This window comes from Hemitrygon akajei, chromosome 16, assembly GCF_048418815.1.
Source record: "Hemitrygon akajei chromosome 16, sHemAka1.3, whole genome shotgun sequence".
NCBI classification, from domain to species: Eukaryota; Metazoa; Chordata; class Chondrichthyes; order Myliobatiformes; family Dasyatidae; genus Hemitrygon; species Hemitrygon akajei.
Window position 1 is genome coordinate 53487246 of NC_133139.1, and position 23437 is coordinate 53510682.

The 23437-nt window shown below is 41.6% G+C and overlaps 1 protein-coding gene across 4 annotated transcripts in view; it reads left to right on the plus strand.

Moving 5' to 3' along the window:
* rfx2 (regulatory factor X, 2 (influences HLA class II expression)) overlaps nucleotides 1-23437 on the plus strand; it is a 221080-nt gene that overhangs the window by 100900 nt on the left and 96743 nt on the right. For all 4 annotated transcript variants that reach the window (XM_073068886.1, XM_073068890.1, XM_073068887.1 and 1 more), the window contains one exon: nucleotides 19238-19514. In XM_073068886.1, coding sequence (XP_072924987.1) covers nucleotides 19238-19514 — 277 coding nt within the window. The remainder of the gene's footprint in view (nucleotides 1-19237; nucleotides 19515-23437) is intronic.

Sequence of the window (23437 nt, forward strand, 5' to 3'; positions counted from 1 at the left end):
CCTAGCTATAGCCCAGTGGTGTAGGCTGTGAGTCAGAGGTTACTAAAACAGCAGCCTCAGTGTTGGAGCCATCTTGGCTCAATTACAGTGGCTGGTGTGTATCCTCTTGCTTCTCCTTCAATCATTACTGTTGAATTAGTAATTGGAGGGGTGGGGGGAGCGGGTGGAAGTCCTTTCCATTCAATGTCCAATAGCTCCTTATATGATTTCTTGATTAGAACCCACTCACTGTGAAACAAGGTGTGTCCTCCTGCTGGATCACCCCAGGTGGCAGAAAACTTCTGAGGAGCAGACTGAACAGCCAATCTGTCTGTCATAACATGTATATAGCCTTGCTGAGATTAATAGTTCCAGATATTGGTTTAGGACATCCTGTCACCACCTCTAATGGACTTAGTCTAGTCTCTTTCTTAATTCTGATGCTGCATAAGATGATGGTGATTTTTAGTTAATCTTCGTTTGATGGTCCTTGTCATTATAACCATATAACAATTACAGCAAGGAAACAGGCCATCTCGGCCCTTCTAGTTCGTGCCGATGCTTACATTCACCTGGTCTCACCGGCCTGCACTCAGCCCATAACCCTCCATTCCTTTCCTGTCCATATACCTGTCCAATTTTACTTTAAATGACAATACCAAACCTGCCTCTACCACTTCTACTGGAAGCTCATTCCACACAGCTACCACTCTCTGAGTAAAGAAATTCCCCCTCGTGTTACCCTTAAACTTTTGCCCCCTAACTCTCAAATCATGGAAAAGCCTATCCACGTCAACTCTATCTATCCCCCTCATTATTTTAAATACCCCTATCAAGTCCTCCCTCAATCTTCTACGCTCCAAAGAATAAAGACCTAACTTGTTCAGCCTTTCCCTGTAACTTATGTGCTGAAACCCAGGTAACATTCTAGTAAAATCTTCTCTGTACTCTCTATTTTGTTGATATCTTTCCTATAATTCGGTGACCAGAACTGTACACAGTACTCCAAATTTGGCCTTACCAATGCCTTGTACAATTTTAACCTTACATCCTAACTCCTATACTCAATGCTCTGATTTATAAAGGCCAGCATACCAAAAGCTTACTTCGCCACCCTATCCACATGAGTTTCCACCTTCAGGGAGCTATTCACCATTATTCCTCGATCACTCTGTTCTACTGCATTCTTCAATGCCCTACCATTTACCATGTATGTCCTATTTGGATTATTCCTACCAAAATGTAGCACCTTACACTTATCAGCATTAAACTCCATCTGCCATCGTTCAGCCCACTCTTCTAACTGGCCGAAGTCTCTCTGCAAGCTTTGCAAACCTACTTCATTATCCACAACGCCACCTACCTTAGTATCATCTGCATACTTACTAATCCTTACTAATTTACCACCCCAATTGTTCTCATTTGTTCTACCGGTCCCGATGACTGGATGACATGGATAGTGAAACGACCATTCAATATCCATCTGTCAGCATGACTTCTGAAACGCACTTTCAGTGAGGAGTATCCCTTGGTCAGAGTCAAAGTGACACTGTAATCCACTTTGAGGGCATTCCTGCATAATTTCACTTGCTTGATCTTTAATGTAGCCAGTTGAGGCATGTTCTCTCATTATTGTCATCATCACTTATATCACTAGAGGTCACTGTAGCATTCATGTCCATTCTGCAATCCATCTACCGGTATGTTGGACTAGAGGCACTGCTCTGGATTATTGTCTGGTAAAGGGGGAGTATCAGCGACTGCCATTTTGAGGACCTCGCTGTCTTTTCCACACAATCTCATTTTGTCTCTAAGCTTTGTATACAGTCCGCTTATCCTACAGTCCTTATCCTTATCCTTTGTATACAGTCCGCGTATCCTTATCCGCTGGGATTGGTTCCAGGACCTCCCGCGGATACCAAAAAACGCGGATGCTCAAGTCCCTTATTTAACCTGTCTCAAGACCTTAGGACCCAGCAGAACCCCAGACCTTATTTAACCTGTGTCAGTGCGGTGGTCTTTAGGACCTGGCGCAGCTCTGAATCCACAGTGTTTCTGTTCACGAAAATAATCACGATTGAAAATAAAGTGGAAGTAATAAAGCGATTGGAAAGAGGTGAAACGCCATCGGTCATTGGAAAAGCGTTAGGCTACAGTCGGTCAACGATTGGAACAATTTTAATGGATAATGTGAAAGGCCCTGCCCTGATGAAAGTTAGGATTATTACTAAGCAACACAGTGGTTTGATTATTGAAATACATACATTTCTTAAGTGTTTTATATGTATAGAAAGGTAAAATATATACCATATACTAAGACAAACGTTTGACTAACTGATGCTAAATAATACCGGATGTACCTGTTCTGGCTTCAAATCCGTTTTAAAGACAGACTCAGGAACGGAACTCCTTCATAACCCGGGGACTGCCTGTGCTTTTAAATCATCTCTAGATTACCTATAATACCTAATACAATGTAAATGCTATGTAAATAGTTGGTATACTGTATTGTTTAGGGAATAATTACAAGAAAAAATAGTCTGTACGTGCTCAAACAACGAGTGCTGGAGGGAGAACTTCCGGGTTTTCCCGATCCGCGGTTGGTTGAATCCACACATGCGGAACCCGCAGATAAGGAGGGCTGACTGTACTTCACTTCAGTTTGATCTTACTCTTGCTTTTGTTTTCTTACTTGATCTTTTAAAGTGCAGATTTGTTCTGTAGATATTTCACTGATGTTTTGCTGCTTTTGTAACTGAACACATTCTCTTTTAGTTGTGATAAGACTGTTAATGTTCATCTAGTTTTCTTTTTTCCATACTAACTACATAATTTTCAGATGCTGAAAATTTTGAGTAGCACACATGATGCTGGAGGAACTCAGCATTATTTGGACTCTGGTGAAGGACCTCAGCCGAGAACACTGACTGCTTATTTCTCTCCATAGATGCTTCCAGATCTGCTGGGTTCCTCCAACAATTTTTCTGTGTTCTTTCCGTCAGGTATTTTTTTCTGGATCTTACCCCAAGCCCTTTTTGTATCCATCTATCAGGCAATTTTCATTATACTCAGCACAATTTTTGCAATAGTCTTATAAACCTATGTTGGGTGGCAGGATGTAGATACATCTCTACCAAAGGAGATATAAGGTTCTCCTTCCCTCAGGTCACCCTCAGGCAAGTTGTAGCACCTGTTTAGCCCCCTGATCAGTGTCACGTGAAACCATGGGAGCAGGTGGTGGATGGTCTTATGAGCAACTGGTGCATATCACAAGCCTTGGTTATGTGACCACTAATGCCAGGCAGTCTCTGAAGAGCATTGATAATGGCTGGGGTCACCTGTCTTGTAAAAAGACACTGCCCAGAAGAAGGCATTGGAAAACCACTTCTGTAGAAAATTTGCCAAAAACAGTCATAGTCATGGAAAGATAGTGATTACCTACATATTAAGACATGGCACATAACGAACAAACTTAGACACTTATAGTACCTTTTTAAAGGTAAGAACTCAAGTCTCATTCATCTGTTCACATGTCACAACTAAAGGTTCATTTCTCCCATTTTCTGTAGTAGGTTTCTTCTCTAATATGACCATGAGTTTGATTTTTCTCCGGTGTGAAGATATAGTGACGGCCTGTAGCCTGAATCAAGAGACTGTAAAATCAAATTCAAATGGACCATAAATAGCTGAATAGATCATGCCAGCTTGTCATAATTATAGACAATACATAGCTGAACAGTTCTGCTTAACTTCTCTTAAAATAGAGCAAAATTAGAGAGGAATCCTGGCTTTCTTTAAATAGTGTATTGATCATGGCAATAACTAGGTACTTCTCTAACGATTTAGAAAGTCAGGTCTTGCCTCCTGTTGAATGAAACTTTCCATCTTGTTTAGAATTCTTTCTGACCTTAATCCTCTGAACTGTACTGTTTGTAACACCGAATTGTTGGATCTAAAAATGATATTGTCGAGAAGTTCCTTTGGAAGTCAAGAATGAAGTGCAAAACCTCCGGCTATAGCTGTTTTATTAGGAAAATGACTGGTACTTTTTTTAGACAGTGTTAGGTAATTAGGGCTTGTGTTTTGTTTTCTATCTCTGGGAATTATTTAATGTTAAACCAGTATAATATAAACTGTGATGGCTGTTTGAAGCCTAGGGTTTTGATAAACTCCAAGAACAAACCTTGTGTTTTCCTGCTGGCCAGACCCCCTGAACTTCTGGTTCTCTTTTGAACGGATACCCATCCAATCCCTGCTGATTGTTAACTGCTTTGTCATGTTTACTGTAGATCATCTCGATTTGATTTAATACTGAAGTGCTCTATTTAAAAAAAAGCATTGACCCACTTAAAGCAATAATGAACAAAGTATGTGTTTTTACTAAATATGATACAAATAGAGCAAGTTACAAATCTCTACCCCTCCACATACTGTGTTGGCTTTGTCACCATATCTTCAATTTCTCCCCTGTGGTTATGTGGTGCCAACTCACTGATTCTCTGCTCTGCATTTTCTGTATTTATTCCTCCAGTCTTGTTTCTGACCGATCACTCCTGATTCACTGTTCCAGACTCATGAAGGCAAGTGGTTTTGTCAATTTTGAGAGATGTAGGATGATGCATTTTCCAAGGGAGGGAGGGGTTTGGAATGTGTGGTAACCAGTTTTATTGACCAGCCATCTTTAGTTGGTTTAGTTTGGTACAAAGAAGTAATGCTCTCACTCTAAACTTTGAATTGCCAAAAACCTTGGCTAATCAGGGGGGAAGAAAACACCCAGATTGTTGTGAGATATTGTGGTATGTTACTTGTGAAAATGAAGTGAAACAAGTAAGAGTATACTTTGTTGCTCTGTCTGCCTACTTGTCTGTAAGTAATAAACCAGCTGAATGTTTAGTATTTGACTTGTTGAACAGAAGTGTTTTCAGCACATATCGAAATATGGCAAATAAGGGCACTATTGAATGGTACCTTTACCAGGGTATAATAGGGTGGCACAGTAGCATAGTGGTTAGCGCAACAGTACAAGCAACCTGGGTTCAATTCCTACTGCTACTACATTCTCCCTGTATCTGTGCTTCCTCAGGCTGTACCGGTTTCCTCAAGGTGAGCTTGCTCCACCATTCCATCAAGACTGATCCTGGATCCCACTCAACATCATACACCTGCTTTCTCGCATATCCTTTGATGCCCTGAACGATTGGAAACAATCAACTTCCACACTAAATATACCTGCGGATTTCACCGCTGTCTGTGGCAGAGCATTCCACAGATTTACTACTCTTTGGCCAAAAAAGATCCTTCTTAACTCTGTTTTAAAAGGTTGCCCCTCAAGTTTAAGATCTCCATCATAGGAAACTTCCTCTTTACATCCACCTCCTTTCAACATTCAGTAGGTTTCAATGAGATTCACCACCCCCCCCCACATTCTTTTACATTCCAGTGTGTATAGGCTCAAAGCTGCCAAACGCTTCTCATATGTTCACTCCAAAACTGTTGACGAAACTCCATAAAGCCTCAACATTATCTCCTTGCTTTTATATTCTGTTCCCCTTAAAATAAATGCCAACATTTTACCACATACTCAATCTGTAAATTAACCTTCTGGGAGTCTTGCACAAGGACTTATAAGTCCCTCTGAACCTCTGATGTTTGAACCTTCTCCCCATTTACATAATAGTCCACACTATTGTTCCTTTTACCAAAATACATTATCATACAGTTCCCAACATGATATACCATTTGCCACTTTTTTGCCCATTCTTCCAATTTGTCTCAGTCCTGCTGCAATCACATTGCTTCCTCAGCACTAACTATCCCTCCACCTATCTTCATATCATACGTAAACTTTGCCACAAAGCCATCAATTCCAATATCTAAATCATTGACAAAGAATGTGAAATGTAGCAGTCCCAATACTGACACTTGAGCAACACCACTAGTCACCGGCAGAAAACCAGAAAAGGCCCCATTTATTCCTGCTCGCTGCCTCCTGCCTGTCAGCCATTCCTCTATCCATGTATCTTTCCTGTAATGCCATGGGAGTTTATCTTGTTAAGCAGCCTTCAGCTCATGCATTACTCCAGTGGTATTCAACATAAGCTCAAGGACTGGACCTCATCTGCATGGTACATTACAGCTTCAGACAATATTGAATTTTTCTCTTAATGGATATGGATGTATTTTTCTCTGTTTTAATTTGTTTCATTTTTTTAACCAACTGCCAGATTTTAAATTGTGTCATTAACAAGTTAAGCTTCCAGCTCTTCACAGACATTGTCTCTGTTCTTTCATCAATGCTCTTCAACTTAAAAAGTTTGGCAATTCACTTGTCCATTTCTGCAGGAACATTGCTTCCGTATCTTTACAGGAAGCGATGGGGGTGGGTGAAGAGAACGGAAGGTGTGTCTGTGAAGGTTTGGAAGCTCAAGTTGTCAATGATAAAATTTTAAAAGCTGGCAGTTGATTCAAAGGAAAAATGAAAAAAATGTTGAAATGCAAGACAAAAACAAAGTTATAAGTCCTCAGCAGGACAAGAAGCATTTATAAGGGATGCTGAGAACTTTTAACTTAGTTTTTATTTTACATTTCAACATTTTTTTCAACAAAGACTATCAATTTAATGGGGAGGGACAAATGGAGAAGGGTGTCGTATAGTGAGCAATCCCTTCAGAAAGCGGTAAGTGGGGGGGGGGGTGGAGAGGGAAGGTGGTGAGATCCCGTTGGAGATGGCGAAAGTTACAGAGAATTATGTGCTGGATGGAGAGGCTAGTAGGGTGGTAGGTGAGGACATGAGGAACACTATTCCTGGTGAGGTGAAGATAGACGTGAGCGAAATGGAAGAGATATGAGTGAAGACAGCATTGATGGTGGAGGAAGGAAGGCCCCTTTCTTTGAAAAAGGAGGACATTTTATTAAATGTAATTTCATATGTCATGAAATTTATTAACTTAGCAGCAGCAGTACAATGTAATACATGATAATATAGTAAAAAATATAAATAAGTAAACCAATTACAGTAAGTTAAATTTAAAAATAGTGCAGAAAACAGAAATAATTTTTAAAAATTGAGGTAGTGTTCATGGGTTCAATGTCCATTAAGGAATTGGATGGCAGAGGAGATGAAACTGTTCCTGAATCGCTGAGTGTGTGCCTTCAGGCACCTGTACCTCCTTCCTGACTGTAACAATGAGAAAAGAGCACGTTCTGGATGATGGGGGTCCTTAATAATGGACATGCCTTTCTGAGGCACTGCTCCTTGAAGATGTCCTGGATACTCCAGAGGCTAGTATCCAAGATGGAGCTGACTAATTTTACAACTTTCTGCAGCTTACTTCGATCCTGTGCAGCAGCCCTTACCATACCAAATGGTGATGCAGCAGTCAGAATGCTCTCCACAGCATATCTGCAGAAATTTTCGAGTACCTTAGGTGACATACCAGATCTCCTCAAACTCTGAGTGAAATATAACTGCTTTGTTCCCTTCATTATAGCTGCATTGATATGTTGGGACCAGGTTAGATCCTCAGAGATCTTGACATCCAGGAACTTGAAATTGCTCACTCACTCCACTTCTGGTTCCTCTATGAGGATTGGTTTGTGTTCCTCATCCTTCCCTTTCTGAAGGCCGTAATCAGCTCTTTGGTCTTACTGATGTTTAGTGCGAGGTTGTTGCTGCAACACCACTCAACTAGCTGGTATTTCTCGCTTCTGTGCACCTGCTCGCTTTTGTATGCCTTCTGAGATTCAGCCAACAATGGCTGTATTATCAGCAACTTTATAGATAGTACTTGAGCTATACCTAACTGCACAGTTATGGGTATAGAAAGAGTAGAGCAGTGGGCTAAGCACACATCCCTGAGGTGCGCCAGTGTTGATTGTCAACAAGAAAGAGATATTACCAATCAGCACAGATTGTGATCTTCCGGTTAGGAAGTCAAGGATTCAATTGCAGAGGGAAGTTGGAGGTAAAGTTGATGAAGTCAACGAGCTCAGCATAGCTGTAGGTAGCAGCACCAATGCAGTCGTCAGTGTAGCATAGGAAAAATTGGGGAGTAATACCAGTGTGGGCTTAGAACATAGACTGCTCCATGTAGCTGATAAAAAGGCAGGCATGGCTGGGACCCATGCGAGTGCCCATGGCTACACTTTTGGTTTGAAGGAAGTTGGAAATGCTGAAGGAATTGAGTGTGAGGACCAATTCAGAGGAGAATGGTGGTGGAGAGGAACAGGGTTGAGTCTGCCGTCTAGAAAAATGGGGAGAGCTTTAAGTCCTCTTGATAGGGGGTAGAGATGTATAGGGACTGGGCATCCATGGTGAAAATGAGGTGATCAGAGTCAGGGAACTTGAAGTCATTGGAAAGATCCAGAGTGTGTGAAGTATTATGGATGTAAGTAGGAAGGAAGGGAATAAACTGGGGGGTGGGGGTGTAGGATAAAACAGAGTCGAGGTATGCAGTTATAAGTTCGGTGGGGTAGGAAGAAGCAGAAACAATGGGTCTACCTGGACAGGCAGGTTTGCGGTTCTTGGGTAGGAGGTAGAAAGAGAAAGTACTTGTTCCGGCCCCACAGAACTTATATCTGCATACCTTGACTCTTATTGCAATCATTCTGCAGACTGCACCAATTGTTAGATTCTGATGGTTCTTTCAGAAATCAGCAAAGAGGCACATGATTGTTTCAATAAGTGCTAACAGAACGAAGAAAATCTAAAAAGGAGAGTAATAATAGCAGAAGGCAGAACAAAGACTAAAAGACAAAAGATGGCACCCAATGTGGAGCAGCTCTTCTTATTTTGATTTATAATAAGTATCCTTATGAATTCTGTATTTGTGTATATGAAATTTAATAAAAATATTGGAAAAAGAAAGCTAAGAGGTACAGAAGCCTGAAGGCACACACTCAGCGATTCAGGAACAGCTTCTTCCCGTTTGCCATCCAATTCCTAAATGGACATTGAATCTTTGGACACTACCTCACTTTTTAAACTATACAGTATTCCTGTTTTTACACTTTTTTTAACCTATTCAATAAACAAAATTGATTCACTTTATTATTATTATTTTTATTTTATTTATTACTGTTTTCTCTCTACTAGATTATGTATTGCATTGAACTGCTGCTGCTAAGATAACAAATTTCACATCACAAGCTGGTGATAATAGACATGATTCCGATTCTGACCAAAACAGTCTTTGTGAAAATGGATGCAAAAGTACCAGAGCTATCTCCAGATCTGTTTCTAGATAGTGTGAATAACTCGAGTAGTTATGAGGTTGCCTCCATGATAACTAGAGGCTTAAGTCAGACATGGAATTGACATAAATAAGATACTGGTTGGCAATAATGCATACCAGTTGTATACTGGAGACTGTGGGTCATCACCATGATAATGAAGGCCTTAACTGTAAAAAAGGTAGCTTTTGGCATGCAAGTCTGTCGAGAGACAGAGAAGGCACGTGATGAACATATAGGAAAGTTGATATCAAAAGGGAATGATTACTTAGTTGGTCAACAACTGATAATGGAATATCCATGCATTGATAATAATGTTTGCACTTTATCTTGTTAGTAGTAAATTTGCAACATGTGTGGACCATATATGTTGGGTGGTCAGGCCCTTTCCCCTAGTTCAGAAGAGAAGTAACTTGAATGGATATGGCACATTTGGAAGGTTCTTTTACTGTACAGTGCAGTGGGTGTTAATTCACTCTTACCTTTCTAATACCCTAGTTATTCTCTTATGCTTTAATTTTAAAGTATTATTTCAGAGGTTTGCCTCTCTAATTGGTACATAACAGTCTTGGATAATTTTACTGGAAGTTCAGTCTGAGCATTTGCTCTTAACTCCATCAGCTGTGACAAATCGGTATCATTTCGTTAGTGGTCTTACCTTCTTCGGCTCCTTGGAGGTTCCATTTACTCCTTTTATTTAAATTATTTGAATTAAACTAAATTTTAAACTTGGTGTTATTCTCGCTCTTAGGAGAAAAAAAGAAAATGTTACCAAACACACTCTTCCCTCCCCCCCCTTTCTGTTTTTCACAGGGATCACTCCCTACGCGACTCCCTTGTCCACTCGTCCCCCCCATCCCTTCCCACCGATCTCCCTCCTGGCACTTACCCTTGTAAACAGAACAAGTGCTACATCTGCCCTTACACTTCCTCCCTCACTACCATTCAGGGCCCCAGACAGTCCTTCTGGGTGAGGCGACACTTCATCTGTGAGTCGGCTGGTGTGGTATACTGCGTCCGGTGCTCCCGGTGTGGCCTTTTATATATTGGTGAGACCCAATGTAGACTGGGAGACCGTTTCGCTGAACACCTATGCTCGGTCCGCCAGAAAAAGCAGGATCTCCCAGTGGCCACACATTTTAATTCCACGTCCCATTCCCATTCTGCTATGTCTATCCATGGCCTCCTCTATTGTCAAAATGAATCCAAACTCAGGTTGGAGGAACAACACCTTATATACCGGCTGGGTAGCCTCCAACCTGATGGCATGAACATTGACTTCTCTAACTTTCGTTAATACCCCTCCTCCCCTTCTTACCCCATCCCTGACATATTTAGTTGTTTGCCTGTTCTCCATCTCCCTCTGGTGCTCCCCCCCTTTCTTTCTCCTGAGGCCTCCCGTCCCATGATCCTTTCCCTTCTCCAGCTCTGTATCACTTTCGCCAATCACCTTTCCAGCTCTTAGCTTCATCCCACCCCCTCCGGTCTTCTCCTATCATTTCGCATTTCCCCCTCCCCCCACTACTTTCAAATCTCTTACTATCTTTCCTTTCGGTTAGTCCTGATGAAGGGTCTCGCCCCGAAATGTCGACAGTGCTTCTCCCTATAGATGCTGCCTGGCCTGTTGTGTTCCACCAGCAGTTTGTGTGAAATGCTATCTATTTATAGCTTTAATTGGATCAGTGGGCATCAAAGGACATTGCTGAATGTAGCTGTAGATCTTTCTACTACCAGACAGAATTGCAGGTTGGGGCAAAACTAACTATATTTCTACCACTATACACATGTGAATGTCTAAATGAAAATTTCATAACTTGAACACAATCAGATAGTGTTATATTTAAAGAATTATTTGTACTATTGTGGAGTGTTGTGTATTTTTCCTACAGAAGTGCATTTAAAAATATATTACAGAGAATTTAAACCAATAATGTAATCGACCACATCCCAGTCAATGATCTACCATACGAGTTCCTAAATGAGTTTTTTCATTGGTATTCACAAGTGAAACTAACTGTAGTTGGAGTAATCAATGAATGAGAAGTTGTAATTTCTCATGCAGGTTCCCGTAAATGCAGGTTGTGTAGCAGGCTTTTTCCACTGAGGTTAGGGGAGAAAAAAACCAGAGGACATGGGTTAAGGGTGAAGGGGAAAAGTTTAAAGGGAACATTGGGGGGGAGTTTCTTCACACAGAGAGTGGTGGGAGTGTGGAATGAGCTGCCAGATGAAGTGGTAAATGCGGGCTCACTTTTAACATTTAAGAAAAACTTGGACAGGTACATGGATGAGAGGGGTATGGAGGGATATGGTCCAGGTGCAGGTCAGTGGGACTAGGCAGAAAAATGGTTTGGCACAGCCAAGAAGGACCAAAAGGCCTGTTTCTGTGCTGTGATGTTCTGTGGTTCCAAATAAAGATGTGCTACCCATGGCTTAAAGGTGCTAAATGCTCAGGGATAGATGAAACTTAACCCAGGCTGCTGAGGGGTTGGGGGATGGCAACAGAAGGCATTGCTGTGTCTCTGCCTGAAATGTTTGTATCTTTGCTGTTCACAAGTGAGATATCAGCTGACTGCAGAAGGGAAAATGTAGTTCCTCATTTAAAGAAGGGCAGCAAGTAGTCTGATAGGTGAAGTGGCAATTCTGACGAAGCTTGAATCCGGTTAAGATGACACTGCCGACCAAATCTGTGTGACAGGTTCTGATAGTCAAAAAGATAAAAAATCTGACTTAAAGCATCACTAAAAATACATTTTCTCCGGTAAATGATGTTAAATTATTGCCCAAAACAGTGAAGGGGCAAGTGATAGTAGGTTGAGTTTGGAGAATGAACCAAGATGGTTTGTTGTAGAATTATTGCAGTTGAAGTTCCGATGCCCTTATAGCTGGCCTGGGTGTGAGATTCGTTTGCTCTGGGCAGTGAAAGAAGAAGTTGAGGCTCGGGCAGAGAAGTTTCGGCACTCATTTAACTGGCCTGGGCACTGAGCTGATTTGAAGGATTTGAGAGTGGCTTCGGGTTGGGTGATGGAATCTGGGCCCAGAGTGAGTTGCTGGGCAATGTGGTCTAGATCTGGTGCAAGATACGTTTCATTGTTTAGACAATTTAAATGCTGCCTCAGATCGGAGACGAGAGCCGATTTCACTTGCTGTCCGTGATGTTCAGTTTTCTCTCCAGGGAGTGGTGTCTTTCACTGTTCTGTTGTTGGGTCAATTTAAACACTGGCTCAGGTAGACTTAAAAGTCAGGGTGTTGGTGAGAGAGAGAGCGGATTACGCTCTTTCTCTGCGATGATCATCCCCATGGTGCTGTGCTCTGTACCCGCCGTTATGATGAACTGATAAGAGAGGCTTTGGGCTGCACCGTGGTTCAGATCTGAGGACTTGATTTTGGTTCAGAATACTATTGCTGCTTCAATTGTTTGCATACTTTGTATTTTTTTCCTTTCTCTTGTGCATCAGTGTTGGTCTTTTTTTTATTCTGCTATTTCTTTAATTGGGTTCTTTCGGATTTCTTGTTTAGTGGCTATCTGTGAGCAAGCAAATTTTAAGGTTGTATAATTTATACATCCTTTGATAATAAATGAATCTTGAGTTTTGAATCAATGAAAGATGTTCAACAGTTGTGGCAGGGCTTAACAACTGTCACCTCTTACAAAGTTAAATTAAGTGACGTAGGGGATAGCAGGGCTTCGTTTTCAGATGAACTCAATGTCTTCTAAACTCGCTTTGACCATCAAAACAGGAGGAACTGTCAAGAAGTCTACATCCCCCAATGATCCTATAATATAATTCTCTGAAGGCTGCATGCAAGCAGCCTCCAGGAGGGTGAACCCACAAAAAACATCTGGTCCAGATGAAGTACCTCGCCAAGTACAAAAGACCTGTGTTGGTCAGCTAGCTGGTGTGTTCACTGAGATCTTTAACCTCTTGCTTTGGCAATGTGTAATACCCTACTGCTTCAAGCAGGCTTCGATTATATCAGTGCCCAAGAAGAGTGAGGTGACCTGTCTCAATGACTATTGCCCATAGCATTTACATCCACAGTGATGAAGTGTTTTGAGAGGCTGATGATGAAACGCATCAACACCTGCCTGAGAAGCGACTTAGATCTGCTTCAATTTGCCTACCAGAGCAATAGGTCCACAGCAGATGCCATCTCATAGGTTCTTCACTCAACCTTGGAACATCTGAACAGCAAATATGCATATATCAAGATGCTCTTTATCGATTACAGCTCAGCATTCAACACCTTCATCCCATATAACCATATAACAATTACAGCACGGAAACAGGCCATCTCGGCCCTTCTAGTCCGCACCAAACGCTTACTCTCACTTAGTCCCACTGGTCCGCACCAAACACTTACTCTCACTTAGTCCCACTGGCCTGCACTCAGCCCATAACCCTCCATTCCTTTCCTGTTCATATACCTATCCAATTTTACTTTAAATGACAATATCAAACCTGCCTCTATCACTTCTACTGGAAGGTCGTTCCACACAGCTACCACTCTGAGTGCCCCTCGTGTTACCCTTAAACTTTTGCCCCCTAACTCATGTCCTCTTGTTTGTATCTCCCCTACTATCAATGGAAAAAGCCTATCCACGTCAATTCTATCTATCCCCCTCATAATTTTAAATAACTCCATCAAGTCCCCCCTCAACCTTCTATGCTCCAAAGAATAAAGACCTAACTTGTTCAACCTTTCCCTGTAACTTCGGTGCTGAAACCCAGGTAACATTCTAGTAAATCTTCTCTGTACTCTATCTTTCCTTTCAGTTAGTCGGAAGGGTCTTGGCCTGAAACGTCGACAGTGCTTCTCCTAATAGATGCTTATAGATGCTGCCTGGCCTGCTGTGTTCCACCAGCATTTTGTGTGTGTTGTTTGAATTTCCAGCATCTGCAGATTTCCTCGTGTCTACTCGCTCTATTTTGTTGACATCTTTCCTATAATTCGGTGACCAGAACTGTACACAATACTCCAAATTCGGCCTTACCAATGCCTTGTACAATTTTAACATTACCTCCCAACTCCTATACTCAATGCTCTGATTTATAAAGGCCAACATACCAAAAGCTTTCTTCACCACCCTATCCACATGAGATTCCACCTTCAGGGAACTATGCACCATTATTCCTAGATCACTCTGTTCTACTGCATTCTTCAATGCCCTACCATTTACCATGTATGTCCTATTTGGATTATTCCTACCAAAATGTAGCACCTCACACTTATCAGCATTAAACTCCATCTGCCATCGTTCAGCCCACTCTTCTAACTGGCCTAAATCTCTCTGCAAGCTTTGAAAACCTACTTCATTATCCACAACACCACCTATCTTAGTATCATTTGCATACTTACTAATCCAATTTACCACCCCATAATCTAGATCATTAATGTATATGACAAACGACGTTGGACCCAGTACAGATCCCTGAGGTACACCACTAGTCACCGGCCTCCAACCTGACAAACAGTTATCCACCACTACTCTCTGGCATCTCCCATCCGGCCACTGTTGAATCCATTTTACTACTTCAATATTGACACCTAACAATTGAACCTTCCTTCCAAGCAGAACCTTGTCAAAGGCCTTACTGAAGTCCATATAGACAACATCCACTGCTTTACCCTCGTCAACTTTCCTCGTAACCTCTTCAAAAAATTCAGTAAGATTTGTCAAACATGACCTTCCACGCACAAATCCATGCTGACTGTTCCTAATCAGACCCTGTCTATCCAGATAAATATATATACCATCTCTAAGAATACTTTCCATTAATTTACCTACCACTGACGTCAAACAAACTGCCAAACTGACATCCCCTCAAAATCAGTAAGCTCCCAAGTCCTAGGCCTCAATACCTCCTTGTGCAATTGGATCCTCGATTTCCTCACTTGCAGACCCCAGTCAGTTTGGATTGGCAACATCTCCATCAACACAGATGCGCCACAAGGCTGTGTGCTTAGTTCCTGCTCTACTCGTTTTACATATGATATTGTAGCTAAGCACAACTCCAAAGCCATATTCAAGTTTGCTGATGAAACCACTGTCGTAGAGCGAATCAAAGGCAGTGATGAACCAGCATATAGAAGCCAGATTAAAAATCTGGCTGAGTGGTGTCATAACAACAACCTCTTACTCAATGTCAGCAAGACCAAGGAGCTGATTATAGACTTCAGGAGAAGGAAACCAGAGGTACATGAGCTGGTCCTCATTGGAGGATCAGAGGTGGAGAGGGTTAGCAACTTTAAATTCCTAGGCATTACGATGTCAGAGGATCTGTCCTGGGCCCAGCACGTAAGTACAATTATGAAGAAAGCACAGCAGTGACTCTATTTCCTTAAAAGTTTGTGGAAGTTCAGCATGACATCTAAAACTTTGACAAACTTCTATAGATGCGTAGAGAAGAGTGTATATATGTGAATATGTATATTTAATTTATTGACATACAGTGCAGAGTAGGCCTTTCCGGCCCTTTGAGTCAACCTGCCCAGTAATCCCCTGCCCCAATTTAATTCTAGCCTAATCATGGGACAATTTACTATGACCAATTAACCTGCCAACCAGTATGCCTTTTGAAAGAGGGAGGAAACTGGAGCACCACACAGTCACAAGGAGAACAAACTCCTTACAGGCAGTGGTGGGAATTGAACCTGTGTCGCTAGTACTGTAAAGTGTTGAGTTAACTACTATGCTACTGTGCTGCACCAATACGCTACCACTTGCACAGTTTGTTGTCTTCTGCTCTCTGGTTGAATACTGTAGTTGGGTGGTCTTTTCACTGATTCTATAATGGTTATATTGACAAGCTGCATCACAGTCTGGTATGCCCTTGAATGGAAAATCCTACAAAAAGTAATGGATACTGACCAGTTTATCATGGTTAAAGCCCTCCCAACCACTGAACACATCTGTATGAAATGCTGTCACAGGAAAGCAGCATTCATCACCAGCGAGTCCCATCATCCAAGACATGCTCTCTTCTTGCAGCTGCCATCAGGAAGAAGGTACAAGAACCTCAAGCCTCACACCATCAGGTTCAGGAAAAGTTACTACCCCTCAACCATCAGGCTCTTGAACCAAATGGGAAAACTTCACTTAGCTTCTTTTGCCCCATCATTGAAATGTTTCGACAACCAATGGGCTCACTCTCAAGGACTCTTCATCTCATGTTCTCAATTTTTATTGCTTATTTAATTATTATTTGCACAGTTTATTGTCTTTTGCACTCTGGTTGAACATTCTAGTTGGATGGTCTTTCATTGATTCTGTTATTGCTGTTTTTCTGTTGATGTTTTGAGTATGCCCACAGGAAAACTAATCTCAGTATTGTATATGGTGACATTTATGTACTTTGATAATAAAATTTACTTTGAACTTTGATAATTGCAGACCTGTGGGCCTAACATGGTCCATGTTAGGAAGTTATTGGAAAAAAATCTGGGCAAAAGATTGATAATTTTAAACAGAAAATCATTTTATTTCCTCTTCAAAAAATTCAGAGATATTTAGCATATTATTTAGAATCAGATCCTGTCTGACAAATGTGACTGAATTTTTTGAAGTGCAGTACAATTGGTTTCCCATGTGAGAGACTAGTGCAAAAAGTTAGGGCCCATGGGATCCTAGGTAAATTGGTAAATTAAATTCAAAATTGTCTTCACATTGTGAGTCAGATGTGACAGAAGAGGGTTTTTCTGTGATTGGATACCTGTGACTAGTGGTGTTCCACAGGGATCAGTGCCAGGACTGTAGCTGTTTGTTAAATATGTGATTGATTTGGTGTGGATATTAAGGGATTTGCAGAGTTGTTGATAGTATAGAGGGTAGTCTTTATGTTCCAGGATGATTTTGGTTTGTTGGTGAAATAAGTTTAATCCTAATAAATGTGGTGATTTATTTTAGAGGTACTAATGAAGCTAGGACACACACTGAGAATGGAAAGACTTATTGCAGAACAGAGGGACCTTGATGCATTAGTCCAGCAATCATTGAAGGAGGCAGCATAGGTAGATAATGTGGTTTAGAAGATATTTTGGATACAGGCCTTTATTACTTGGGCCACTGAATCTACAGGAGGTTTATATGGCGGATGGAGTTCAATCCGGACAAGTGTGAGGTGATGCATTTTGGAAGGACAAACCAGAAGACTGAGTACAGGATTAATGGTCAGTTACTTAAGAATGTGGATGAACAAAGGGACCTTGGGGTTCAAATCCAAACATCCCTCAAGGTCACTGCACAGGTTGATAGGGTAGTTAAGAAGGCCTATGGGATGCTAGGCTTCATTAACAGGGGGATTGAGTTCAAGAGTAGAGAGGGTCATGTTGCAACTCTACAAATCTTTGGTGAGACTGCATTTAGAGTATTGTGTTTAATTCTGGTCACCTCATTATAGGAAGGATGTGGAAGCTATGGAGACGGTGCAGAGGAGATTTACCAGGATGTTGCCTGGTTTGGAGAACAAGTCATATGAAGCAAGGTTAGCAGAGCTGGGACTTTTCTCTTTGGAGGGTAGAAGAATGAGAGGGGACTTGATAGAGGTCTACAAGATTATGAGAGGCATAGATAGGGTGGATAGTCAGTACCTGTTTCCCAGGGCACCAATGGCAAACACTGGAGGGCATATGTACAAAATTAAGGGAGGGAAGTTTAGGGGAGACATCAGGGGTAAGTTTTTTACACAGAGGGTTGTGAGTGCCTGGAATGACTTGCCAGGGATGGTGGTGGAAGCTAAAACATTAGGGGTATTTAAGAGCCTCTTGGACAGGCACATGGATGAAAGAAAAATGGAGGGTTATGGGTTAGTGTGGGTTTAGTACTTTTTTTTAAGGATTATATGGGTCGGCACAACATGGAGGGCTGAAGGGCCTGTACTGTGCTGTAGTGTTCTATGGTTTTATAGTGTTTCGGCTCCAAAATATTGGTCAGACCTCAACTGGGGTACATTTCTAGCACTGCACCATAGAAGAAGTGTGATGAGTGCTAGAAAGATGCAGAAATTTACTGGGGTGATGCCAGAGAAGGATAGTTCATTCAGACCATTTCACTGAACACCTACGCTCTGTCTGCCAGAGAAAGCAGGATCTCCCATTGGCCACACATTTTAATTCCACATTCCATTTCCATTCTGATATGTCAATCCATGGTCTCCTCTACTGTCAAAATGAAGCCACACTCAGGTTGGAGGAACAATACCTTTTATTCCGTCTGGGTAGTCTCCAACCTGATGGCATGAACATTGATTTCTCTAACTTCTGTTAATGCCCCTCCTCCCCATCTTACCCTTATTTATTTGTTTATTTCCCCCCTTTCCTTTTTTTCTCTCTTCCCCTCTTTTTTTTCCTCTCTCTGCCCCTCTCACAATCACTCCTTGCCTGCTCTCCATTTCCCTCTGGTGCTCCCCTCCCCCTTTCTTTCCCCCTAGGCCTCTCGTCCCATGATCCTTTCCCTTCTCCAGCTCTGTATCCCTTTTGCCAATCACCTTTCTAGCTCTTAGCTTCACCCCTCCCCCTCCTGTCTTCTCCTATCATTTTGGATTTCCCCCTCCCCTCCTACTTTCAAATCTCTTTCTATATTTCCTTTCAGTTAGTCCTGACGAAGGGTCTCAGCCCGAAACGTTGACAGTGCTTCTTCCTATAGATGCTGCCTGGCCTGTTGCATTACACCAGCATTTTGTGTGTGTTGCAGGAGAGGAAATAATTGTCTGTTTTCCCTGGAATGAAGGAGGTTAAGAAAGGAGATAATTAAGGTTCACAAAATTTTGAGGGGTTTAGATAGGGGAGACTGCAGGAAACTACTCTCCATATTAGAGGTATATAAAACACAGAGGGGATCTGAGAGGGACCTTTTCATACTGCTTCATCACCATGTGGTGGGCTGAATGGTGAATCACCATACAGCGTGACTAACTCAATGTCTTAGACTACTTCACTTCTGCCTTAATCAACATCCCCCACCCCACATTCAGTCATCTTTCCTGTAGCTAGTTGTATAATTACCCATATATTTTTTGTTGTTTTCTAGACGTGCAGCATATTCGTATCCAGAAACCCAACTCTATGCACAGAATCCGGGAGCCTCGTACTTTGAGTCACCGGGGAGTGCTGTTCAAGTGACTACAGTCGTATCCTCACCCACTGTGGTGCCATCTCATAATATGGTGGGAACTGTCGGCATTGCAATGGAGGTGGGAGGAAGTCAGATCATCTCAAGCAGTGCCGGAACATATCTTATCCACGGAGGTTCAATGGACAGTTCCAGGCATCCACTGTCTCATGCTACTCGTCCATCATCTGGAACTGTGAGCAAACTTGGTTTTATTGAACTGATTGTAAATTCTTGTTTTCCTCATTCCCCTCAGCTGAAGTGGAATGAGGAGGTATTTCAGTCTCCCATTAATAGTATTATGGGCAGTCAGGAGATGTGTCTGATTTTGCTCCCATGCTAACTCAGTTAATGTGGATTTACACAAAAGGGTGGCTTCATTGGAAGCCTCGGTAATCACATTAAGGAATTTTCCAAGTGTTAGGTGGAATGAGTTTGAAATCTGGTCAGCATGTAGGTGGGTAATGAAGGAACCCCATGTAATGCTCACATAAATAACTTTAGGACTTTGATTTATGCTATTTGAGAATAAATAATGATTGGACAGCCTTCAAAACAACTACATCTGTGAATATCTTCATGGAAATTTTTTTCTCAAAGTCTTCTCCTTTATAATCCCATTCTCCTGCCCTTTCCCTGTTCCAAAATGCAGAATTGTAGAGCAATACAACATGGGTTCAGGCCCTTCAAACCAATGAGTCTACACTGACCACATGCCCAACCAGCTAGTCCCAAATTCCTACATATTACCCTTATCCTCTAGGTCTTGCCCATCCAAGTATCTATCCAAGGCCTTCTTAAGTGATACTATTATGCCATCCCCAACCATTTCCTCTGGCAGCTCATTCACCACCCTCTGCATGGAAAAAATTGCCCCTTGTGCCTTTTAAATCTTTCCCTTCTCATTCAAAATCTATCCAAAAGCTTTATCTATCAAAAGCTTTAGACTCCCTGGGGAGAAAATCTGTTACTGCCCACTTTATCTATGCCCTCATAATTGCAAGCATTTCTATAAGGTTGCCTCTCATTCTCCCATGTTCCAAGGAATAAAGACATAGCCTAGCCTACCTTTCCCTATCACTTTAGTCCTGGCAACATCCTCATAAATCTTTTCTGCACTTTTTTCTCGTTTAACCATATGCCTGTATGCAATCTATCCCCTATTGACTAGTCCCTGTGCTATTGCCTTTACCTTCTTAATTTTTATGCCTCAAAGACAGGCCTCTGGGAATTCTTTTCCAAAAGTGACCACTTTAACAACTGTGAAAGGCTTTTTCTCTCAAAATATTCTAATTTAAAATCCCACTCCCTTTCCCCGTTTGTTCCAAAATGCAGAGTCAGAGAGCAATACAATACAAATACAGGCCCTTCAGCCCAACAAGCTTATGCACCCTATGTCTAAAGTTCCAAGACTGAAGATAATTTATTTGAAGAAGAACCTTGATTTGTTTTTGTTAAAAAAATGAACATTTTCATTAATTAATTTGCAATAATCAAATACATAAATAATATATATGTTTTGGCTGTAATGAACAAATTACCATCAGTGGAAACTAAATGAAGACACAATGAAGATTGGGGAACTGCTTTACCCTGTCCACTGCAAAAAGCAGCATCAACATCAAATTCTCTAACTTTCTGTAATTGCTCACTCTTCTCTCTTTTTCATTCCCCATTCTGGTTTGCCTTAATTGAGGATATGGCATTCATCACCAAATACTTTCACCATCCAGGACATGTCCTCTTCTATTACTAGCACCAGGGAGGGGAACCTGAAGATGCACACTTAATATTTTAGGAATAGCTTCTACCTGTCTGCCATCTGATTTCTGAACACTGCCTCACTACTTCGCAGTATTTATTGGTTTTCATATTTCTTATTGTAACTTGTATTTTTTTGCGTATTGCACTGCCTGAGGAGTGACCTGCATCTGCTTCAATTAGCCTGCCATCACAACAGGTCAACAGCAGATACCATCTCACTGGCTCTTCACTTAGTTCTGGAAATAAAGATGCATATATGATGGCAGAGTATAGTATTAATGGTAAGACTCCTGGAAGTGTGGAGGATCAGAGGGATCTTGGTGTCCAAGTCCATAGGACACTCAAAGCAGCTGCGCAGGTTGACTGTGTGGTTAAGAAGGCACATCAACCGTGGAACTCAGTTTAAGAGACAAGCGGTAATGTTACAGCGATACAGGACCCTGGTCAGACCCCACTTGGAGTACTGTGCTCAGTTCTGGTCGCCTCACTACAGGAAGGATGTGGAAGCCATAGAAAGAGGCAGAGGAGGTTTACAAGGATGTTGCCTGGTTTGGAGAACATGCTTTATGAGGATAGGTTGAGTGAACTCTGCCTTTTCTCCTTGGAGCAACAGAGGATGAGAGGTGACCTGATAGAGGTGTATAAGATGATGAGAGGCATTGATCATGTGGACAGTCAAAGGCTTTTTCTCAGGGCTGAAATGGCTAACACAAGAGGGTAGTTTTAAGGTGTTCAGAAGTAAGCACAGAGGAGATGTCAGGGTTAAGTTTTTTATGCAGAGAGTGGTGAGTGTGTGGAATGGGCTGCTGGCGACAGTGGTTTGCCATAGCATTGTGGACCGAAGGGCCTGTTTTATGCTGTAGGTTTTCTATGTTTCATACATCACAGCATTCTTCATTGACTACAGCTCAACATACAGGATGGAGTTTGAAAGTCTGGTTGAATAGCAGAACAACAACCTCTATGAGCCAGTCCTCATTAGGGGATCGGTGGTGAAGAGGGTCAGTAGCTTTAAATTCTTTATTGTTATCATTCAGAGGAACTGTCCTGGAACCAGCAAGTAAGTGTGATCACAAAGAAGACACGACAGCGCCTCTACTTTCTTAGATGTTTGCATGTTATCTAAAACTCTGACAAACTTCTGCGGATGTACAGTGGAAAGTATCCTGCCTGGTTGCCACATGCTTGGTATGGAAATGCCCAAGAGTGGAAAAGCCTTCAAATGTGGTGAATACATACTGCCCAGTGCATCAGAGACAAAGCCCTCCCCATAATTGAGCACATGCACAAGGAGCACTGCCAAAAGAAAGCAGTATCCATTATCAAAGACCCTCACCACCCAGGCCAAGCTTTCTTCTTGCTGCTGCCATCACATAAGAGGTACAAGATCCTTAGATCCCACACTACCAGGTTCAGGAGGTTATTACCCTAACTCCACACTGGCTTCTGAACCAGCATGGATAGCTTCACTCACCTCAACTCTGAACTTATTCCACGATGGATGGACTAACGTTCAAGGACTCTCCAAATCATGTTTTCTTGATTGGTCAGGGAATGAAGCAAAACAGGAGAAGGCAGGAGATGGAGACTAAGAGGAAAGTTGGATCAGCCATGATCAAATGGTGGAGCAAACTCGATGGGCCAAATGGCCTAATTCTGCTATCATATCTTATGGTCGTTATGTTCTCAATATTTATTTATTTATGATTATGTTTTTTAGATTAATAGTTTATCTTCTAATGTACATTGTCAGATTTTGTTTTTGTGTAGTTTTCCATTGACTTGATTATCTTTCTTTCTTCTACTGTGAATGAAAGATAATGAATCTCAAGCAACATATATGTATTGATAATAAATTTACCTTGAACTTTGAGCTGCACTGCTTCACTCACCTCAACTCTGAACTTATTCTGCACCCTATGGGCTCTTCAACTTTTGTTCTCAGTATTATTCATTCATTTATTATTATTGAAGCACCTCTACATTTTTAGGAGTTTACTCAGTTTTGGCTCAACATCTAAAACTTTGACAAATTCCTGATGGGTTGCATCACCACCTGGTATGAAACCCCAATATCCATGAATGAACCAGCCTATAAAATGTAGTGGATACAGGCCAGTCCATCATAGGAAAAGTCCTCCCCTCCATTGAGCACATTTACAAGGAGTGCTGTCACAAAGACAACAGCATCTGTCATCAAAGACCTCCACCATCCAGGCCGTGCTCACTTCTCATTGCTGCTATCAGAACGTAGGCCTTATGTTCAACACCACCAAGTTCAGGAACAGTTATTACTCTGACTACTCTACAACTCATGTTCTCAATATTATTTATTACTTATTATTGTGATTTGTT